The following is a 19,855-nucleotide window of genomic DNA, read 5'->3' as shown; positions in this document are numbered from 1 at the left end:
CTCAACCACTGCGCCACCAGGGAAGCCCAAAGACATTCTTGAGAGACATTGAAAATTTTTTTTCCCATCTGAAAGTGTGTAGCAGTGAATATAATGATTACTGGTACATTTTAACTACCGTTGCTTTTGCACCGTTAGTGCAAACGTCAAACACTGCGAAAAAGGCAAATAACATCTTAGCGTTATCATGAAGATAGTTTTGACTTTTTGGATCACTGAAAGGATCGTGGGAACTGACCCCCAGTGACACAACTTCTGACATAGACTAACCTTAGTGCAGAATATTCTTGCCATGACTGGTGAGTCAAACTACGAATAATGCTAGTAATATGGAAAGGATTCTGGCCTCTGAGTTGAAAGTATGTTTTAGTCATAGCTCTGTTCCAAATCTCCTGTGTGATCTGAAACAGTGGACTTACCTGTATTGTTATTGTAACAGCTCACCTCTGCTGAATATATACTTTGTGCTATGCACTGTGCCTGTATAACTCATTTTGCTTTACTACCGCCTCGTGAGCTGTTAAATGCTATTTATCACTCCCATTTCACAGGTGGAAATATCATAGCTAAGTTATTCACTCGAGTTCAGCATTGTTAAGGTACAGTCTTTTTAACATAGATTTTTCTTTCTCTGTATTCTTTGTTCTTAACCACCAAGCTCTGTTTTATTCCCTGAAATCAGCCCTTGTGATTGGGAAGGTGGTTGATCTTAGGCAGAATTATAAAAACTTTAGTGATTATAGGATTTTGTTCATAACCCTGTTGCTACCATTAATCTTGGTTCTCTTCTTGTCTCTTGATTAATTTATTTCCTATATACAGGCATACTTCAAGATATTGCAGGTTTGGTTCCAGACCACCACAATAAAGCAAGTTACATGAATATTTTGCTTTTTTGGTGCATATAAAAGTTATGTTTAAACTATACTACAGTCTATTAAGTGTGCACTAGCTGTATGTCTGAAAAAAAATGTACATACCTTAATTTAAAAATACTTCATTGCTCTAAAATGCTAACCACCACTGAGTCATAATCTTTTTGCTGGTGGAGGGTCTTGCCTCAGTGTTTGATGGCTGCTGACTGATCAGGGTGGTTGTTGCTGAAGTCTGGGGTGGGTGTAGCAATTTCTTTAAACAAGACAACAGTAAAGTTTGCTGCATTGATTGACTCGTCCTTCCATGAATGATTTCTCTGTAGCATGCAATGCTGTTTGATAGTATTTTACCCACAGTAGAACTTCTTTCAGATTTGGATTCAATCCTCTCAAACCCTGACTCTGCTTTATCAACTAAGTTGATGTAATATTCTAAATCCTTTGCTGTCATTTCAACAATCTTTACAGCATCTTCACCTGGAAGTAGATTCCATCTCAAGAAACCCTGTTGTTTTTTTTTTTTTTTTTTTTTGCTTATCCATAAAAAGCAACTCCTCATCCATTAAAGTTTTATCATGAGATTGTAGCAATTCAGTCACATCTTCAGGCTCTACTTCTGATTCTCATTCTCTTGCTATTTTTACGATATCTGCAGTTACTTCCTCCACTGAATTCTTGAACTACTCAAAGTCATCTGTGAGGTTTGGAATCAAGTTCTTTCAAAGTCTCCTTAATGTTGATATTTTGACCTCTTCCCACAAATCATGAATGATCTTAATGGCATCTAGAATGGTGAATACTTTCCAGAAGGTTTTCAATTTACTTTGCCCAGATCCCTCAGAGCAATCACTGTCTACGGCAGCTATTGCCTTACGAAATATATTTCTTAAATACTAAGACTTGAAAGTCAGAATTACTCCTTGATCTGTGGGCTGCAGAATGGATGTGTGTTAGCAGGCATGAAAACAGCGTTAACCTTGTACGTCTCCATCAGAGTGCTTGGGTGACTAGGTGCATTGTCAATGAGCAGTAATATTTTGCAAAAAATCTTTCTTTCCAGAGTGGTAAATCTCAAGTGGGTTTAAAATATTCAGTTAACCATATGTAAAGAGATGGGCTGTCATCAGGCTTTGTTGTTCTCTTTATAGAGCACAGGCAGAGTAAATTTAACATAATTCTTAAGGGCCTTAGGATTTTCAGAATGGTAAATGAGCATTAGCTTCAACTTTTAAGTCACCAGCTTACATTAGCTCCTGACAAGAGAGTCAACCTGCCCTTGGACGCTTCAGATCCAGGCATTTACTTCTTCTGGATAACTTGCTGCAGCTTCTATATCAGCACTTCTATGTTATGGAGACAGCTTCTTTCCTTCAACCTTATGAACCACCTCTGCTAGCTTCAGACGTTTCTTCTACTGCTTCCTTGCCTCTCTCAGCCTTCGTAGAATTGAGAGTTAGGGCCTTACTGTGGACTAAGCTTTTGGCTTAAGGGAGTGTTGTAGCTGGTTTGGTCTTCTATCTAGACCACTAAAACTTTCTTCATGTCAGCAATAACTGTTTAGCTTTCTTAATCATGTTTTCACTGGAGTAGCACTTTTTAATTTGCTTTTAGGAATTTTTCCTTTTCATTCACAACTTGGCTAACTGTTTGGCACAAGAGGCCTAGCTTTCAACCTGTCTTGGCTTTCAACATGTCTTCCTCACTAGCCTTAATGATTTCTAGCTTTTAATTTAAAGTAAGACATGTGATCTTTTTCTTTCACTTGAACACTTAGAGGCCATTGTAGGGTTATTAATTGGCCTAATTTCAATATTGTTGTGTCTCAGGGAATAGGAAGGCCCAAGAAGAGGGAAAGAGATGGGCGGGGAGGAGGGACAGATGGCTGATAGGTGAAGCAATCAGAACACACGTAACATTGATTAGTTAAGTTTGTCATCTTATATGGATGTGGTTTGTGGCGCTCCAAAACAATTCCATCGAAGGTCACTGGTCACAGATCATGACAACAGATGTAACAGTAATAATGTAAAAGTTTGAAATATTGTGAGAATTACCAAAATGACACAGACATGAAGTGACCAAATGCTGTTGGAAAAGTGGAGCCAATAGACTTGTTTGATGTAAGGTTGCCACAAACCTTCAATGTGTAAAAATGTAATATCTGTGAAGTACAATAAAGCAAAAACACAATAAAACAAGATGTGTCTGTACCTGTTTCTTGCCTTGGGAAGATTCTCCTTCTCTTACTGGTATGTAGATTTTTTGACATTTCTATTGTTTTTGGTACAGGTTTCATCTTGGGTACTTTTATTGTTGACATATATACTTCAGGAACTTAGTTTACATTGTCTTATAAGCAGTAATAACATTATCAGTGGTAATGAAATATTATCATTCAGGATACTAAGGTTGAAAGAGATTAGAATTTGTGTATTTGTTAGATATTATCTGAATACCTTAATAAGAATGTTCTATTTGGATAAAAACAGACATCTTATCCTCTTTTTCTTTTTTTTTTTCTGGCCATGCCATGCAGCTTGTGGGATATTAGTTCCCTGGCTAGGGATTGAACCCGCACCCTCGGCAGTGAAAGCACAGAGTCCTAACCACTGGACCGCCAGGGAATTCCCTTATTACCTGTTAATTCTCTTAACACTTCGGCAAGCCTAGAGAAGAGTCTTGAATACTTTCTTATTAATTACTGAAATGTCATTCAATTATGAAATTGAGAGTTTAACAGTGAGGTAGTTTTACTGTCAAAGTATGAAATAAAAATGTAAATCATTGTATTATCTAGTAGATTTTAATAACACTTGGGACCCTGCAGAAGTACTTTCATAATTTCATTATACTTAAATATCTTTCTCACTGTGTGTGTTATAATACACCTATGTAGGCTTTCTGAGGAAATTTGTGCATGAGTGACATCCTTGAATTGACTCTTAACAGTATTTACTAATCTGACTTTTGTTTTAGAGAAGGAAATTTCTTTGAGTTGCTTAAGCAAAGAGTAGAACTTTCCCTTGGGGAGTAATATTAATGAGACTAAAATTTTAAGTTAATAATTGTTAAATTCATTCAGACTTTCAGTTTGATAAAAGAAGGGAATTTAAGTTGGAATATTCAAATTTGAGGTTTTAGTTTTATCTAAGATTAGGGTTGAGATGCTCTATAAATAATTTAACTTGGATTAATTGCTGTATTTAATAGAAACATAGGTATATCTCTGTCATGATTTTAAAGAACTAATGCAGATGAAACAATGATCTTTTTTCACACATTATATGCTTTTTCATATAAAAAACTGATTTTTAAAAAAGTGTTCTATATTGATTTTAAACTTTTACCTGTCTTGATCCTGGATGTATTTAACCATCTGCATTAATGTCTTTCTCCTTAGATTTTCAATATTGTTGGTTGTTTCTCTGAATTTTGAATTTTTTTACTACTCATTTTTAAAATAAAAGTAAAAATTTTTTTTGAGGTGAGATTCATATAATATGTAATTAACCATTTAAAAATACACAATTTAAGGACTTCCTGGTGGCGCAGTGGTTAAGAATCCCCCTGCCAACACAGGGGACACGGGTTTGAGCCCTGGTCCGGGAAGATCCCACATGCCACGGAGCAACTAAGCCCATGCGCCACAACTACTAAAGCCCGTGCGCCTGGAGCCCTTGCTCTGCAACAAGAGAAGCCACCACAATGAGAAGCCCATGCACCGCAATGAAGAGTAGCCCCCGCTCGCCTCAACTAGAGAAAAGCCTGCGCACAATGAAGACCCAACGCAGCCAAAAATAAATAAATAAAAAATACACAATTCAGTGGGACTTAGTGCATTTCCAGTGTTGTACAGTCACCACCTCTCTCTAGTTTCAGAATGTTTTCCTCATCCTAGAACACCTCGTACCCATCCCTTCCTTCCCCCAATCCTAGATAACTACTCTTCTCTGTGTATTTGCCTATTTTGGATACTTCATATAGAAGTTCATACAATTTGGGATCGTTTATGTTTGGCTTCTGTTTACCTAGCATAGTGTTTTCAGGGTTCACCAAATGTTGAAGCATATATCAAAACTTCATTCCTTTATATGGCTGAACAATATTCCATTGTATATATGGACCTCAATTTGTTTTTCAATTCATCTATTGATTGACATATGGGTTGCTTCCATCTTTTGGCTATTACGAATAATCCTGCTCTAAATATTCATGTATGAGTTTCTATATGGGCATATGTTAATTCTGTGTTTTTAACATTTTGAGAAATTACCAAACTGTTCTCCACAGTGGCTGCACCATTCTCTGTTCCTACCATTTTAAGATTACATTTTATAGCCATCCTAGTGAATATGGAGTGGTATCTCATTGTGGTTTTGACTTGCATTTCCTTAATGACCAGTGAAATTGAACATCTTTTCATTTGTTTTTTTGGCCATTTGTATATCTTCTTTGGAGAAATGTCTGAAATTCAAGTCTATTTTCCATTTTTAAATTAGGTTGCTTGTCTTTTAATTGTTGAGTTCTGAGAATTCTCTCTGCATTTTGTATACTAAACCCTTATCAGACATACAATTTGAAAACTTTCTCCCATTCTGTGGGTTGTATTTTTGCTTTCTTGATAATGTCCTCTGATACACAAAAATTTAAAATTTTTGCGAAGTCCAAATTACCTATTTTTTCTTTACTTGTTCATACTATTTGGAGTCAAATCTACGAATCCATTGCCAAATTTGAATTCATGAATATTTACCCCTGTGTTTTCTTCTAAGAGTTTTATAGTTTTAGCCCTTACATTTAGGTCATTGATCCATTTTGAGTTAATTTTTGTATATGAAATTAGAAAGTTGTATGTGAAATATACATATGAAATTTGTATGTGAAATTTGCACGTAGCAATCATTTTCTCAGCACCATTTGGGTTTTTTGTGTTTTTTGTGTTTTTTTTTTTTGTACGCGGGCCTCTCACTGTTGTGGCCTCTCACGTTGCGGAGCACAGGCTCCGGACGCGCAGGCTCAGCGGCCATGGCTCACGGGCCCAGCAGCTCCGCGGCATGTGGGATCTTACTGGACCGGGGCACGAACCCGCGTCCCCTGCATCGGCAGGCGGACTCTCAACCACTGCGCCACCAGGGAAGCCCTTTGTTGTTGTTTTGATTTATTTTGTTTTGGTGGGATCCCAGTTGCTTGACTAGGGATTGAACATTTCACTGCAGTGAAAGCAGAGTGTCCCAGCCACTGGGACACCAGGGAATTCCCTCAGCACTGTTTGTTGAAGAAACTTTTTTCCCTATTGAATCAGAACCCTTGTCAAAAATCAATTGCACACTCATATTGGGGTTTATTTATGGACATTTAATGAAACCCTTTGCCTTACAACTGCCATAATAATCAGGTAGACAAAATATCACAGCTTTTGTATTAGTTTGTGCCATCAATCTGTATAATGCACTGTGAGAGATACTAATATAAAAATCATTTGACAGTACTTAAATACGGTTGACCTTTGAACAACGCAGGGCTTAGGGGCGCCAACCCTCCACACAGTCAAAAATCTGCATGTCACTTACCATTGGCCCTCCCTATCCTGGGTTCCTCTGTACCCATGGTTCTACATCCTTGGATTCAAACAACTGCAGATTGTGTAGTACTGTAATATTTACTATATTAAAAAAAATTCACATTTAAGTGGACCATTGCAATTCGAACTTAGGTTGTTCAAGGGTCGCCTGTACACGTTTATTTGTAGATAAAGAGCTGTAATTTTTTCTTTTGCCTTTGCAAGTAGAAATAGCAGACTGAGGTATTGGGTTTTTCTTTTAAAAGTTTATCTCTGCTAAAAAAGAAGCTTTATGGCTACTGTTGGATGTTCCTTCTGATGATCTTTATTTTTTCACTTCTCTTTCTTGCAATAGCAGTACTTTCTTAGTAAAAATGACTTCGAAGACTTGAGAGTTTTATACTATGTAAGATACGGAAATCTAAATTTACTGGCTTTCCCATTTATACTTATTTTCTATTAGAAAATTTTATAGGCTTGAATTGCTGAATACACAGTTGATTTATGATAACTTGAATTGGAAAAATATAGTAGAGTATTCAAAATTTATTATTTATTTACCTCAAAGAAAATGGCAGAACATTGTGAGGAAACATAGGTAATGAATATATGGAAAAATACATAGTGTTGCTAAAATGTGTAACTTTGAAAGTACTATTTTATACAAAATTTATTCATTATTTGAGGTGGTATTTTATACCTGCTATATTGGTAAACATTTTTAAAGGGGAAGAAGGACCTAGTGCCAATCATATTGTGGTAGCCCATTTATATTACTGTTGTGACAGTCCTTTCTGAAAGACATGTAGCTGTGTATATCAATAAGTTTCTTCTTAGGTACTTAATCACCTTAATGTTTTGATGTCATTTATTCTTGCTTTACTAACTCTATATTAATAGTCTTTTCAATTTTAGATACGAATACCGTGTAGAGATGGTTCATCAGTCCTGCAATGATCCTACCAAAAATATCATTCGAGAATTTGCATCTGACTTTGAAGTTGGAGAATGTTGGGGTTATAATCGATTTTTCCGTTTGGACTTACTTGCAAATGAAGGATACTTGAATCGACAAAATGATACAGTGATTTTAAGGTAATAGGAAACATTTATATCATGGCTTTTATCACAGGGAATAATGTCATCAGAATTTTAAAGTCTTTTCACTTAACAAAGATGAATATCGAAATTCATTCTAACTCTAACCTTACCATGTTCTTAACCATTTAATTTCAGAAGCCCTGTGTGGTCAGTGAATAAGTTAGTCAGAAATGTGTTTGACATCTAGTTAGTAGTTCCATAAAAAGTAAACTACTGGGGCTTCCCTGATGGCTCGGTGGTTAAGAATCCGCCTGCCAATGCAGGGGACTTGGGATCGAGCCCTGGACTGGGAAGATCCCACATGCCACAGAGCAACTAAGCCCATGTGCCACAACTACTGAGCCTGTGCTCTAGAGCCTGCAAGCCACAACTACTGAGCCCATGCACCACAACTACTGAAGCCCGAGTGCCTAGAAGCCCATGCTCCACAACAAGCCACCGCAATGTGAAGCCCACGCACCACAACGAAGAGTAGCCCCCACTCACCGCAACTAGAGAAAGCCCATGTGCACCAACGAAGACACAATGCAGCCAAAAATAAAGTTTTTAAAAAAAGTAAACTACTACTTCCAGTAAATGTGGTAATGTCCCATTTATCTATTGAACTTCTAGCAACCTCACCATTTGGAAATCCAAGAATAGTGTGGGATCAAGTGCTTTTTTTTTTTCGTGGTATGCGGGCCTCTCACTGTTATGGCCTCTCTCGTTGCGGAGCACAGGCTCCGGATGCGCAGGCTCAGTGGCCATGGCTCACAGACCTAGCCGCTCCGCGGCATGTGGGATCTTCCCGGACTGGGGCACGAACCCGTGTCCCCTGCATTGGCAGGCGGACTCTCAACCACTGCGCCACCAGGGAAGCCCTCGAGTGCTTATTTTTTTCCACTTGGCATTGTGTATTATGTTTGGATGACTGGTTTTGAAAGCTTAATTTAACAAAAAGATTTTCAGTTTCTTCTAGATAACAGCAAATTAAAAGTAAGGGAATAGAGATGAAAATTGATGAAAATAAACAAAGTGATGGTAGTTGGTGTGTTATTTGCAAGAAAGGACAGAACGTAAACAGTGACTATAAAGCTACAGCCCTATTTAATATTGGGGTAACCCTTGTAATTCAGTTTTGGGGCATCATTGCACGGTTTAATTTGATGATCAAAATGCAAGCTTGAGTTTTAAAAAATAAATAAATTCAGGGACTTCCCTGGTGGCACAGTGGTTAAGAATCCACCTGCTAATGCAGGGAACACCGGTTTGATCCTTGGTCTGGGAAGATCCCATATGCCGTGGAGCAACTACGCCCGTGCACCACAACTACTGAGCCTGCGCTCTAGAGCCTGTGAGCCACTACTGAAGCCCGCGTGCCTAGAGCCTGTGCTCTGTAACAAGAGAAGCCACCACAATGAGAAGCCCACGCACCACAATGAAGTGTAGCCCCCGCTCACCACAACAGAGAAAGCCCGCATGCGGCAACAAAGACCCAATGCAGATGGAGCCAAAAATAAATGTATTTAAAAAATTTAAAAATTAAAAAAAAAAATTCAAATATGTTTTGAACTGAGTGGTTTCAGAATGTTCAACAGTTTAGTAAGTTTCCATCAAATAATTTTAAAAGCTCTTTTCCTTAAAAGAGATTTGAATATACTCTTTTAAATTTCACTTATTCTGATTTCTTTGTCCTTGAGCATGCTGGATGAGTTGCTGTCATATCACCCTTTACTATTATGTGTTCTTTATAACTTTTCTGGGAGAATAAGGACGTATAAAAAGAGATTATTGCATTTTGAGTGTAGAAAAAAATTCATGTTTTTGTCATCTCTTTTGGGGGATTATTTTAATATCATTTTATAACCTTTTAGGTTTTCTTAAATTATTCACTAAAAGAAATATGAATAATTTGTTCCCGTTTCACACTTTAACCAGAGAGGATTGTAAAACTATTCAAATACTAATTTTACCAGCCTGCAAAACAGCCTTTTTTTTTTTTTTTTTTTTTTGCGGTACGCGGGCCTCTCACTGCCGTGGCCTCTCCCGTTGTGGAGCACAGGCTCCGGACGCGCAGGCCCAGCAGCCATGGCTCACGGGCCCAGCCGCTCTGCGGCATGTGGGATCCTCCCGGACCGGGGCACGAACCTGCGTCCCCTGCATCGGCAGGTGGACTCTCAACCACTGCACTGCACCAGGGAAGCCCAAAACAGCCATTTTTTATGACCTTAGTCATCTCTTTATTGGAGTCATAGTAATGTAAATGGAGTCATGTTCAGCTATCTAACAAAGGTAGGGACGGGTTTTTCTTGCTTTAATAAGTATTAGTTTTTTTAAAGTACCGATAACTCTGAAGAGATCAAGATTCTATCGTGTATCCATTTATATGCTTTAATATAGAGACACTTGTTTTTTTCCTAACCCCAGCTGAAATATGCCATATTGTGATATATGGAGAGTTTGGATTTTAAACTGCTATCTGGATGGGGTTGGGAATGTAGGTTATTCAGAGCATGTAATTCCTTGAGGGACAGTAAAGCAGTCCTGGGTAGTTGACCCTTTACGTGATTTTTTTTTTTTTTTTTTTTTTTGCTGTGGAGTAGGAAATATGGGAACGGGAGATAGAAAAGGAATGACAAAGAGCAGTGCCTGAAACAAACTTCGCCTGTTTTACTAGGGTCTGACACAGGCAAGAAAGGAGAAGGAAGGCATTAGCTGTCTCCTTCCTGCATAGTGTGATCCTCTTCTTCCCAGCCTATGATCAACACTGTATTTGAGCTAGATTATTATAGTAAATATGTTTTAGTAGATGAGTTTGGAAGTTTAACTGTGATATGTAATGTTATTTCTTTAGAAAAATACAGTTTGAATTTAGACAACTGACTTTTCAGAACCATGTCATTATAATTTGTGAACTACATATATAAATGGCAGATACCAGGAGCTCTGAGTTCTGAATTTTGGCCTTATAATGTAATCAAGTAAACTTAAAATTCTAGAATTTATAGTTATAGACTTAAGGCTTGGTTCATAATATTTTACTGTTCGGATTATTTTTCATGTGCAGTTACTCTTTTAAGGTTTCAGGTTCGTTCACCAACTTTCTTTCAAAAATGCCGGGACCAGCATTGGTATATTACTCAATTAGAAGCTGCACAGACTAGCTATATCCAACAAATAAATAACCTTAAAGAGGTAAGCAAAAAAACATATATTTGGTTTTAGTGTTTCATATTGTCTTACCGGCGTATTACATTTGTAATTAGATTTTGGATATTATTGCTGTTTGTAATTTTGTAGAAAAATCCACTTGTTCTTTATTCTCACTACCTTTAAACCTCTAATTCTGGACTGTCCAATTCAGTAGCCACTAGCCACATGTGGCTGTGTAGACATAATTAAAATTAAAAATTCAGTTCCTTAGTTACAGTAGCTAGCTTGTATTGGGAATTGCAGATGTAGAACATTTCCATCATTGCATAAAATTGTATTGGACAGTGCTTCTCTAGTTGAGGCAAACTCTGTTTCTCTCAGTGACTTGGATATTTCTCTTTCCCATGCTGTTTTGAATTTAGAGGATTATAAGCTATGGAACAATTGAATGTTGCCCTATCTTGAAGTCTCACTATTGTTGAACTGAGCGCTGGGGAGGATCAGTTAATGAATTTTTATTTTACAGTGGTAAACTAAATTATGTAAGGAATGTCTCTTTCTACAAGTGGATATGGGGATGTGATGAGAAGTTGGAAGTGCTGAGAGCGGTTAATATATGAGAGAGGAAAAGATGAATATTTTCAAAAATTTTCATGTTAAGTTAAACTGCCTGTATTTACTATGCGGTTTGCTGATTGTATAGCTTGGGCTAGAAATGAGAAGAAAGATGAAAATAAATTGGGCAGTTTTTCTTAGTCATAGATTTTTCCATAAGCAAAAGTCAGGAAGGTATGAGATAGATGGTGCAAGAAATGGTTTTATGAACATCTGGATATATGGTTCGTTTTTTTTTTTGCTTGAAATAATTTTACTGTACGAGTGGAGGACTGCTTATGACTCTGCTTGTGTTGTTTTGTTTTAAAAGAGACTTACTATTGAGTTGTCTCGAACTCAGAAATCAAGAGATTTGTCACCACCAGATAATCATCTTAGCCCCCAAAATGATGACACTCCTGAGACACGGGCTAAGAAGTCTGGATCATGTGCTGACATGCTTCTCCAAGATGGTCCTACTACAGCTTCTGTAAGAGAGGCCAAGGAGGATGAAGAAGATGAGGAGAAGATTCAGAATGAAGATTATCATGTAATAATTAGACCTATTTTAGATTCATTTTGTGTTTGAAAAGAGAAATGATATCATGGTTTCCAACATATGATAGGGGGAATCAATGTGCTGAAAATCTTGTCCACTTATATTTTCATTATTAGTGTATGCCCTTTTATAACTGTTAATAAGTCAGAAGTTGTTGCATCAAAATTATTTCAAGGTTCTAAAAATTAATTTATTGTAGAAAACTGTACATTCTACAAAACAAACTGTGATGTACATTTTAGAAGCTATGTAAGTTGTGGATTTTTAAAATGTGTCCTGGGGCTTCCCTGGTGGCGCAGTGGTTGAGAATCCACCAGCCGATGCAGGGGACATGGGTTCGAGCCGTGGTCCAGGAAGATCCCACATGCCGCGGAGCAACTAAGCCCGTGTGCCGAAACTCTAGAGCCCGCGAGCCACAACTACTGAGCCCATGTGCCACAACTACTGAAGCCCACATGCCTAGAGTCCGTGCTCTGCAACAGGAGGAGCCATCGCAATGAAAAGCCCACATGCCGCAACGAAGAGTAAACCCCACTTGCCACAACTAGGGAAAGCCTGTGCCCAGCAGCAAAGACCCAACACAGCCAAAAATAAATAAATTTAGAAAAAAAATCTTAAAAAAAAAAAGGTGTCTGCTTTCCGTTCACTGAATCTAGTTAAAGTACCTTATCATTGCCTATGTATGTAGGATGATTTAGGTTTTGGGAGATAGCCAGGTTTTGTCCCAGCTAAACTACAACTAGAATGAGATTTCAAGAAGTGGTTGTTATTGTTTAAGATGAGAGACAGAAGGAGAGAGAAGCTCTTTTTGAGGCTTCAGATATATGTTATAATGAAGGAGCCAGTGGGGAGAAAGATTGAAAATAAGGTCCAGGTATTAACAAAACCATTTATTTAAGGAGATAATAGAGGTTGGAATGGAGCACTCAGGTGAAGCAGTTAACCTTTGATAGAATGAGTTAAAGGTAGGGTGGAGTTTGCAGGTAGGGCAGCTGAAAGTTGTGGGCATTTATGCTTAATAGCCAATATGTTTTTCTGTGTAGATAGGTGACAGGGTTTTATAATCACATTGAGGATAATAGAGGTTAGATAGGTCTTGAGGAGTGATGGTTTGAAATGTTACTTTGTGAGGAAGCTGATGTGGACTATATGAAGCATTTCCAGTCATATCGAAGGCCCAGCTGACATTGGCAGAAATAACTTATTAGTGGTACCAGGTAGTGTGGTTATGTGAGTTATCTCTACAGGGCACAGCAGTCTAGGCACAGGAGCGGAGAATTCTGATGATTACCTTATTCTTTGGTGCTGGTGCTTGGGCCATGGGCTGAGTGAAAACATTTGAGATAGAAGTCTTCTTTCTTTGCCTTAATCTAGCATGAGCTTTCAGATGGAGATCTGGATCTGGATCTTGTTGGTGAAGATGAAGTAAATCATCTCGATGGCAGCAGTTCTTCTGCCAGTTCCACAGCAACAAGTAACACGGAAGAAAATGACATTGATGAAGAAACCATGTGAGTGTTCACATTAACTACCACTATAAATCATCTAAGTGGTAATTATTAGAAGCATATTAATTAAGTTAGGCCTAAAAATGTGGATATTAAGGATTTTTTTTTCTTGATCTACAGTATCTTATATAAATAAATAAAGGAACTTGAAGGGAAGAGTGAACTGATTTCCTCCCTGTCATCTCTGGGTTCCAAACTGAGTTTTAGTTTTTGCTTTAGCTTTAATTTTGCAATTATTTCATATTTAAGAAAAGTTGCAAAAATATTAACAGGGAATTCCCGTATTTCCTTTGCCCAGATTAATTCCCCAAATTTAATATTTTGCTTTGTTATGTTTCTTTTCTCTCACTCTATATAATTTTTTTGTGAGACATTTGAGATTAAGTGAATATACTTCTCATTGTGTACTTCTAAAACCAAGTATGTCTCTTATGTAATTTCAGTACCATTATCAAAATCAGGAAGTTAACATTGATGTAGTACTATAATCTATGACCTTATAGAAATTTTGACAGTGATGTCCTTTGTCTGGTTTAGGATCCAATTCAGGATCACATGTTGCTTTTTTTTTTTTTTTGCGGTACACGGGCCTCTCACTGTTGTGGCCTCTCCGGTTGCGGAGCACAGGCTCTGGACACGCAGGCTCAGCGGCCATGGCTCACGGGCCCAGCTGCTCCGCGGCATGTGGGATCTTCCCGGACCAGGGCACGAACCCGTGTCCCCTGCATCGGCAGGTGGACTCTCAACCACTGTGCCACCAGGGAAGCCCCACATGTTGCTTTTTGTTAAGACACTTTAATCTGCTTCAGTCTGGTTCATGTAGTCTTTTTTTTTTTTAATTTGTTTTTCATGAGTTTGACACTTCAGAGAAATACAGAGTGGTTATTTTGTAGGAAGTCCCTCAATTTGGAGTAGTCTGATATTTCCTCATAATTAGATCGAGGTTATGCACTTTTGGCAGGAATAAGACAGAAGTGATGATGTAGCTTTTTCAGCGCATCAATATGAGGGGACAGTGGAAGGCGCATGTCTTCAATCTGTCCCATTATGGTTGATTGATTTAGAATACTTGGTTAAGGTGATATCTGCCAGATCTCTCTACTTTTCCCCTTTGTAATTAATAAGTATCATGTGGGGACATATTTGGAGACTGTAAATATCTTATTTCTTGTTGTACTTTAGTCCACTAATTTTATCATTCATGGGTGATTCCAGCTTGAAAAAGATTACTGTGTTGATTGCTGAATGATGATTTTCGAATGCCATTATTCCTTCTACGTTTATTAATTGGAATTCTATTCTAAGGAAGAACTTTCCCCTCTGCCCCATTCATTAATTAACTAATTAATTTCATTAGTATAGACTCATGGAGTTTTGTATTTTTAAATCATTTAATCCACTTACTATCATAATTTATTGCTCGGATTGTCCCAGATTTGGCCAGTGGCAGCCTTTTAAAAACTCCTGTGTCCTTTCTAGATGTCCTCATTATTTTATAAGCACTTTCTTATTTTCTGGCACTACAAGGCATTCCAGGTTCATCTTGTACTTTCTCTGTCCCAGCCCTGGCACCAGCCATTTCACAAGAGTAAGGTGAGAGTTTTAAACCCCCTATTTGACCTCACCCCCCATTTCCACAAATTAGCTCCTCAAAATAGACCTTTTTCACTTAATGTTCCCTCTTTAGCATACGTGGCAAATTGCCTAAAAGGGTTAGTTGAAATGTGAAGCCTTTAAGTCACCAAATGAGAAATCATTATTAGTGATATTTTTAAATATATAGAATAGAACTGATTAATTTGAATTAACATGGAAAATTCTTTTAGATGGTGATTCTATAAAGTGGAATCCACCTTGATAATAGCTTAAATACATGGTTCTATCTGAATTAATTCCTTTGACTGTTAGGTCTCTTGACTTTTTTCAAGGTAGTTTTGAGGGCAATTGGATTTTACGTAAAATTGGATTCACAGCATCTCATTAGATTGACTTTTTAATGCTTTTTCTACTAGAAGGTATTTGATTATGTTCCCTTTATATACATCTACAATAATATCTTGATCCAAACTGTTTTATATAATTCATAGAAACAGCACAGTTAATTTTAAGCTAATTTGAGCATCTGGGGAATCATAAACTGTTAGCTCTTACAAATTAAGGTCAGTTCCTTGTATAGATGGGGAAATAGATACACAGTTGATTTGGGTAATGGTTATTATAAACAGCTTTTAGTTAACTAGAACACATGTATGAAGTAGGCCTTTCTTCTCTTCCTCCACCTCAGTCTTTCTATGATAGTATTATATATTTTCTTCCTGCTGTTTTTTTCTTTTTATTTTGAGGTAATTGTAAATTCACTTGCAGTTGGAGGAAATAATACAAGATCCCATATACCCTTTGCCAAGTTTTCCCCAGTAAAATTTGTATACATGCTTTGCAAATACTTTCTCCCACTCTGTAGCTTGTCTTCTCCCACTCTGTAGCTTGTCTTTTCATATTCTTAACAGGGTCTTTTGCCAATCAGAAGTTTTTAATCTTTCAACAGTGTTTTGTAATTTTCAGAGTATATGTTTTACACATCTTTTGTTTAATTCATTCCTAAGTATCTTATTCTTTTTTATGCTATTGTAAATGCAATTGACTTTTCTTTTTAAATTTCCTTTGTGTATTGTTCTTTTGCAAGTACATGAACATCCAGTTGATTTTTGTTTCTTGCAACATTGCTAACTCGTTTATTAGTTCTAATAGTTTTTTTAATGGATTCTTTAGGTTTTTCTATATACAGTATTACATCTGTAAATAGATTTAGTTTTACTTCTTTTTTTCCAATTTGGATGCCTTTTATCTCTTTTTCTTGCCTAAGTTCACTGCATAGAATGTTGAATAAAATTGGTGGTAGCGGACATTCTTTTTTTTTTTTTTAATAGATTTATTTATTTATTTAGGCCACATCAGGTCTTTGTTGCTGCACGTGGGCTTTCTCTAGTTGCGGTGAGTGGGGCTCTTTGTTGCGGTGCACAGTCTAATCATTGCAGTGGCTTCTCTTGTTGCAGAGCATGGGCTTTAGGCATGCGGGCTTCAGTAGTTGTGGTACGAAGGCTCAGTAGTTGTGGTTGTGGCTCATGGGCTCTAGAGCGCAGGCTCAGGAGTTGTGGCACAGGGCCTTAGTTGCTCCACGGCATGTGGGATCTTCCCAGACCAGGAATTGAACCCGTGTCCCCTCCATTGGCAGGTGGCTTCTTAACCACTGCGGGGAGTGGACATTCTTTCTTGTGTTGTTCCTGATATTAGAGGGAAAGCGTTCAGTCTTTCACCATTAAGTGTGATGTTAGCTGTGGGTTTTACATCTATGCCCTTCTAGTCCTGGTTTATTGAGTGTTTTTGTTATGAAAGGGTATTGGATTTTGTCATATTCTCCTTCTGCATCTATTCAGATGATCATGTAGTTGTTTTTTTTTATTCTGTTGATATGGTGTTTTACATTAGTTGATTTTCAGATTCTAAACCAACTTTGTATTCCTTGGTTAAATTCTATTCTGCCTTGGTGTGTAATTCCTTTTATGTTTTTCTGGATTCCATTTGAGAGTATTTTTTTATGTTCTTAATAGTGTTACACCTTTCTCTGTGGCTCAGTTTTTAGAGCCTGCTTCCTTCTGCAGGCAAAATCTCTGAGCCAGAGCTCTGAAGCTGGAGTGAGCACAAAGGTGTGCTTATTTCTCCCACTTTAGAAGCTGACCCATTGTGGATGGGCAAGTTGGGGGCTGTAGCCTCAGATCTTTTCGGTTTGTCTTCTCAGGCCTGGGACTTCTGCTTTATGAGTGAATTGGGGCACTGGGGATCTGGGCCCCAGTTACCTCAGCATGCTGCATCCAAGGTAAAGCCTTGGGTCTGGGTAGAAGAAGGGAATCCCTACCTCTTGGTCACATACACCTGACTTTAGCCTCAGCCACGGGTAGCTGGGAACAGGATGAGAAATGCTGAAGTCTCACTCCTCCTGGGAATATAGCCCTTCTATTGGGGAGCTGTGGGAAATGGGAGCCCTATGTTCTTGGCTGCACCAGTCTGAAGTGGAATTTCTGTATCACTGAATGGGGGTGGGGAGTGGTCTTGGTTCAAGTACCACAGGCTCACTGTTGTTACCAAATTTTAGTACATTTTTTTGAGGAGATGTTTTCATTTGCTATATGCTCTTAGAACCATTTCCAGAGTCTAAATGGTTACTTTAAAAAATAATTTTCACCAGTGTCACTGGAAAGCAGATCGGTAGAGCTCCTCGTGCTGTCAGTCCGGGAACTGATTTTAAGACTACTTTAAATACTCAAAACTAGCACTGATTAGTGCTGTTCCATATAGTACTTTGTCATTTAAAATAAGGTGATTGTGTTTTGATAGACAACACCCTCTTTTCTGAAATAGTATTTTAAGAAAATAGTGTTTAGTCACATACAGTAATTTAAACATCTTTCTTAACCTTAAAGTGTACTGTGTTAAGCCTAATTTACTACCATTAAGTTACAAATCCTTTGAAGCTATAATCTCTTCTGCTTACAATGGTTTTCAGATTTTCTATTTTAAAAATTAAATGTTGCCAACCTATCTTGGTATTTTAAAAAGGTAGATTGAACATTAATAATACTGCCCATACATGTGATAATGACAAAAGGCTTTTCCCTCAATTTTGTATTTAGAAATATTCTATTACTTCACAGGAGAAAGCTATACACAATTGTTATGAAGTTCACTGAGGTGTGACAAGTAATATTAATTGTACTTACTATGTGGAATGATGAATTTTATATATTCTTAGGTCTGGAGAAAATGATGTGGAATACAACAACATGGAATTGGAAGAGGGAGAACTCATGGAAGATGCAGCTGCAGCAGGACCTTCAGGTACTGAGGCCAGGCCCCACAAGCTCTTCTGCCTTCTCTCTGCTCTTCTCTGAATGTATCATATTTTGATATGTGGCAGCCATTGCTCTACATGGTTCATGGTGTTAGAAGGACTATATTTTATGTATGGATTTTAGAGTGAATTACTAATAGTATTTAAAACAGTAATAATAGCTAAAATTTAATGTGTTCTTATGTACCAGGCACTGTGCAGAAGCACTTTATGTGTACCTTATCTCATTTGCCTATAAAATTCTTGGAGATAGGTTTTAATATTACCTTCTTTTTATAGCTATAGAAACTGATGTGTAAAGGAATTAAGCAACTTGCTGTCTTTTCACAATTAAGTAAATGAAAGAGAGGAATTAGAGTTTTCAGTTTATTTGAATCCAAAGCTCATCATCTTATCTACTTTTATATACTTAACTGTCTTTTACGATACATAAGTCTTACTTGTATACCTATCTCAATTATAAGAATAATCTGAATAGAATTGTTGAATCTTTGACTTATAAAGGACCTTTTGAGAACTCATTTTATATGTGGAAATAACTCAGAGATTTAGTTGCTTAGATCACATAGGTAGTTGTTGGTATAGCCAGACTAGAACCTCATATCCTCTTCATGGACCCAGTTTTTTGCCAAAGTACACTGCTCCTCCTAGGATAACCTTACTTAAATAGTAGGTGTTTCTTTTGTGTTCTTGGACCTATTTAATTAAGCATGGGAAACTTGGCTAGAACAATTATCAGCTAGTTTGTACTACTTCTACTTTACTGGTGCTGCGTCGGGTCTTAGTTGCGGCACACCGGATCTTTTGTTGCAGTGCACAGGCTCAGTAGTTGTGGTGTGTGGGTTTCTCTCTAGTTGTGGCATGCAGGCTCCAGAGCACGTGGGCTTTGTTGCCCCACGGCATGTGGGATCTTAGTTCCCCCAGCCAGGGATTGAACCCGTGTCCCCTGCATTGGAAGGTGGATTCTTAACCACTGGACCAGCAGGGAAGTCCCCCATACTGTTTGGATGACTGTAGCTTTGTAGTGTAGTTTGAAATCAGGGAGTATGATACCTCCAGCTACATTCTTTCTCTAGATTGCTTTGGCTCTTCAGAGTCTTTTGTGTTTCCATACAAATATTAGGATTCTTTGTTCTAGTTCTGTGAAAAATGCTGTTGGTGTTTGACTCTGTAGATTGCCTTGGGTAGTATGGTCATTTTAACGATATTAATTCTTCCTATCTATGAGCACAGTGTATCTTTCCATTTGTGTTGTCTTCAGTTTCTTTCATCAATGTCTTAACAGTTTTCAGAGTGCAACTCTTTTATCTCCTTGGTTAGATTTATTCCTGGGGTTTTTTTTCTTCTTAATGAAGTTGTAAATGAGATTATTTTCTAATTTCTCCTTCTGATAGTTTGTTACTAGAGTATAGATATGCAACAGATTTTTGTTTTGTATTAATTTTGTATCCTGAAACTTTACTGAATTTGTTGAAGAGTTCTAGTAGTTTTTTGGTGGTATCTTTAGGGTTTTCTATGTATAGTATCATGTCATCTGCAAACAGTGACAGTTTTACTTCTTCCTTTCCAATTTGGATTTTTACAAAAATTTTTCTTCCTGTCTAATTGCTGTGGCTAGGA

General features: G+C 37.5%; 1 protein-coding gene across 8 annotated transcripts in view; it reads left to right on the top strand.

Moving 5' to 3' along the window:
• TRIM37 (tripartite motif containing 37) overlaps nucleotides 1-19,855 on the top strand; it is a 155,670-nt gene that overhangs the window by 53,398 nt on the left and 82,417 nt on the right. For 5 of the 8 annotated variants that reach the window (XM_079906086.1, XM_079906084.1, XM_079906080.1 and 2 more), the window contains 5 exons: nucleotides 7,336-7,530; nucleotides 10,596-10,710; nucleotides 11,594-11,812; nucleotides 13,196-13,332; nucleotides 18,137-18,222. In XM_079906086.1, coding sequence (XP_079762212.1) covers nucleotides 7,336-7,530; nucleotides 10,596-10,710; nucleotides 11,594-11,812; nucleotides 13,196-13,332; nucleotides 18,137-18,222 — 752 coding nt within the window. The remainder of the gene's footprint in view (nucleotides 1-7,335; nucleotides 7,531-10,595; nucleotides 10,711-11,593; nucleotides 11,813-13,195; nucleotides 13,333-18,136; nucleotides 18,223-19,855) is intronic. The other 3 variants (XM_079906081.1, XM_079906083.1, XM_079906085.1) reach the window with 1 other exon arrangement.

The sequence above is a fragment of the Stenella coeruleoalba genome (genome assembly GCF_951394435.1).
Source record: "Stenella coeruleoalba genome assembly, chromosome: 19".
Lineage (NCBI taxonomy): Eukaryota > Metazoa > Chordata > Mammalia > Artiodactyla > Delphinidae > Stenella > Stenella coeruleoalba.
This window is presented reverse-complemented; position numbering and strand designations above follow the sequence as displayed.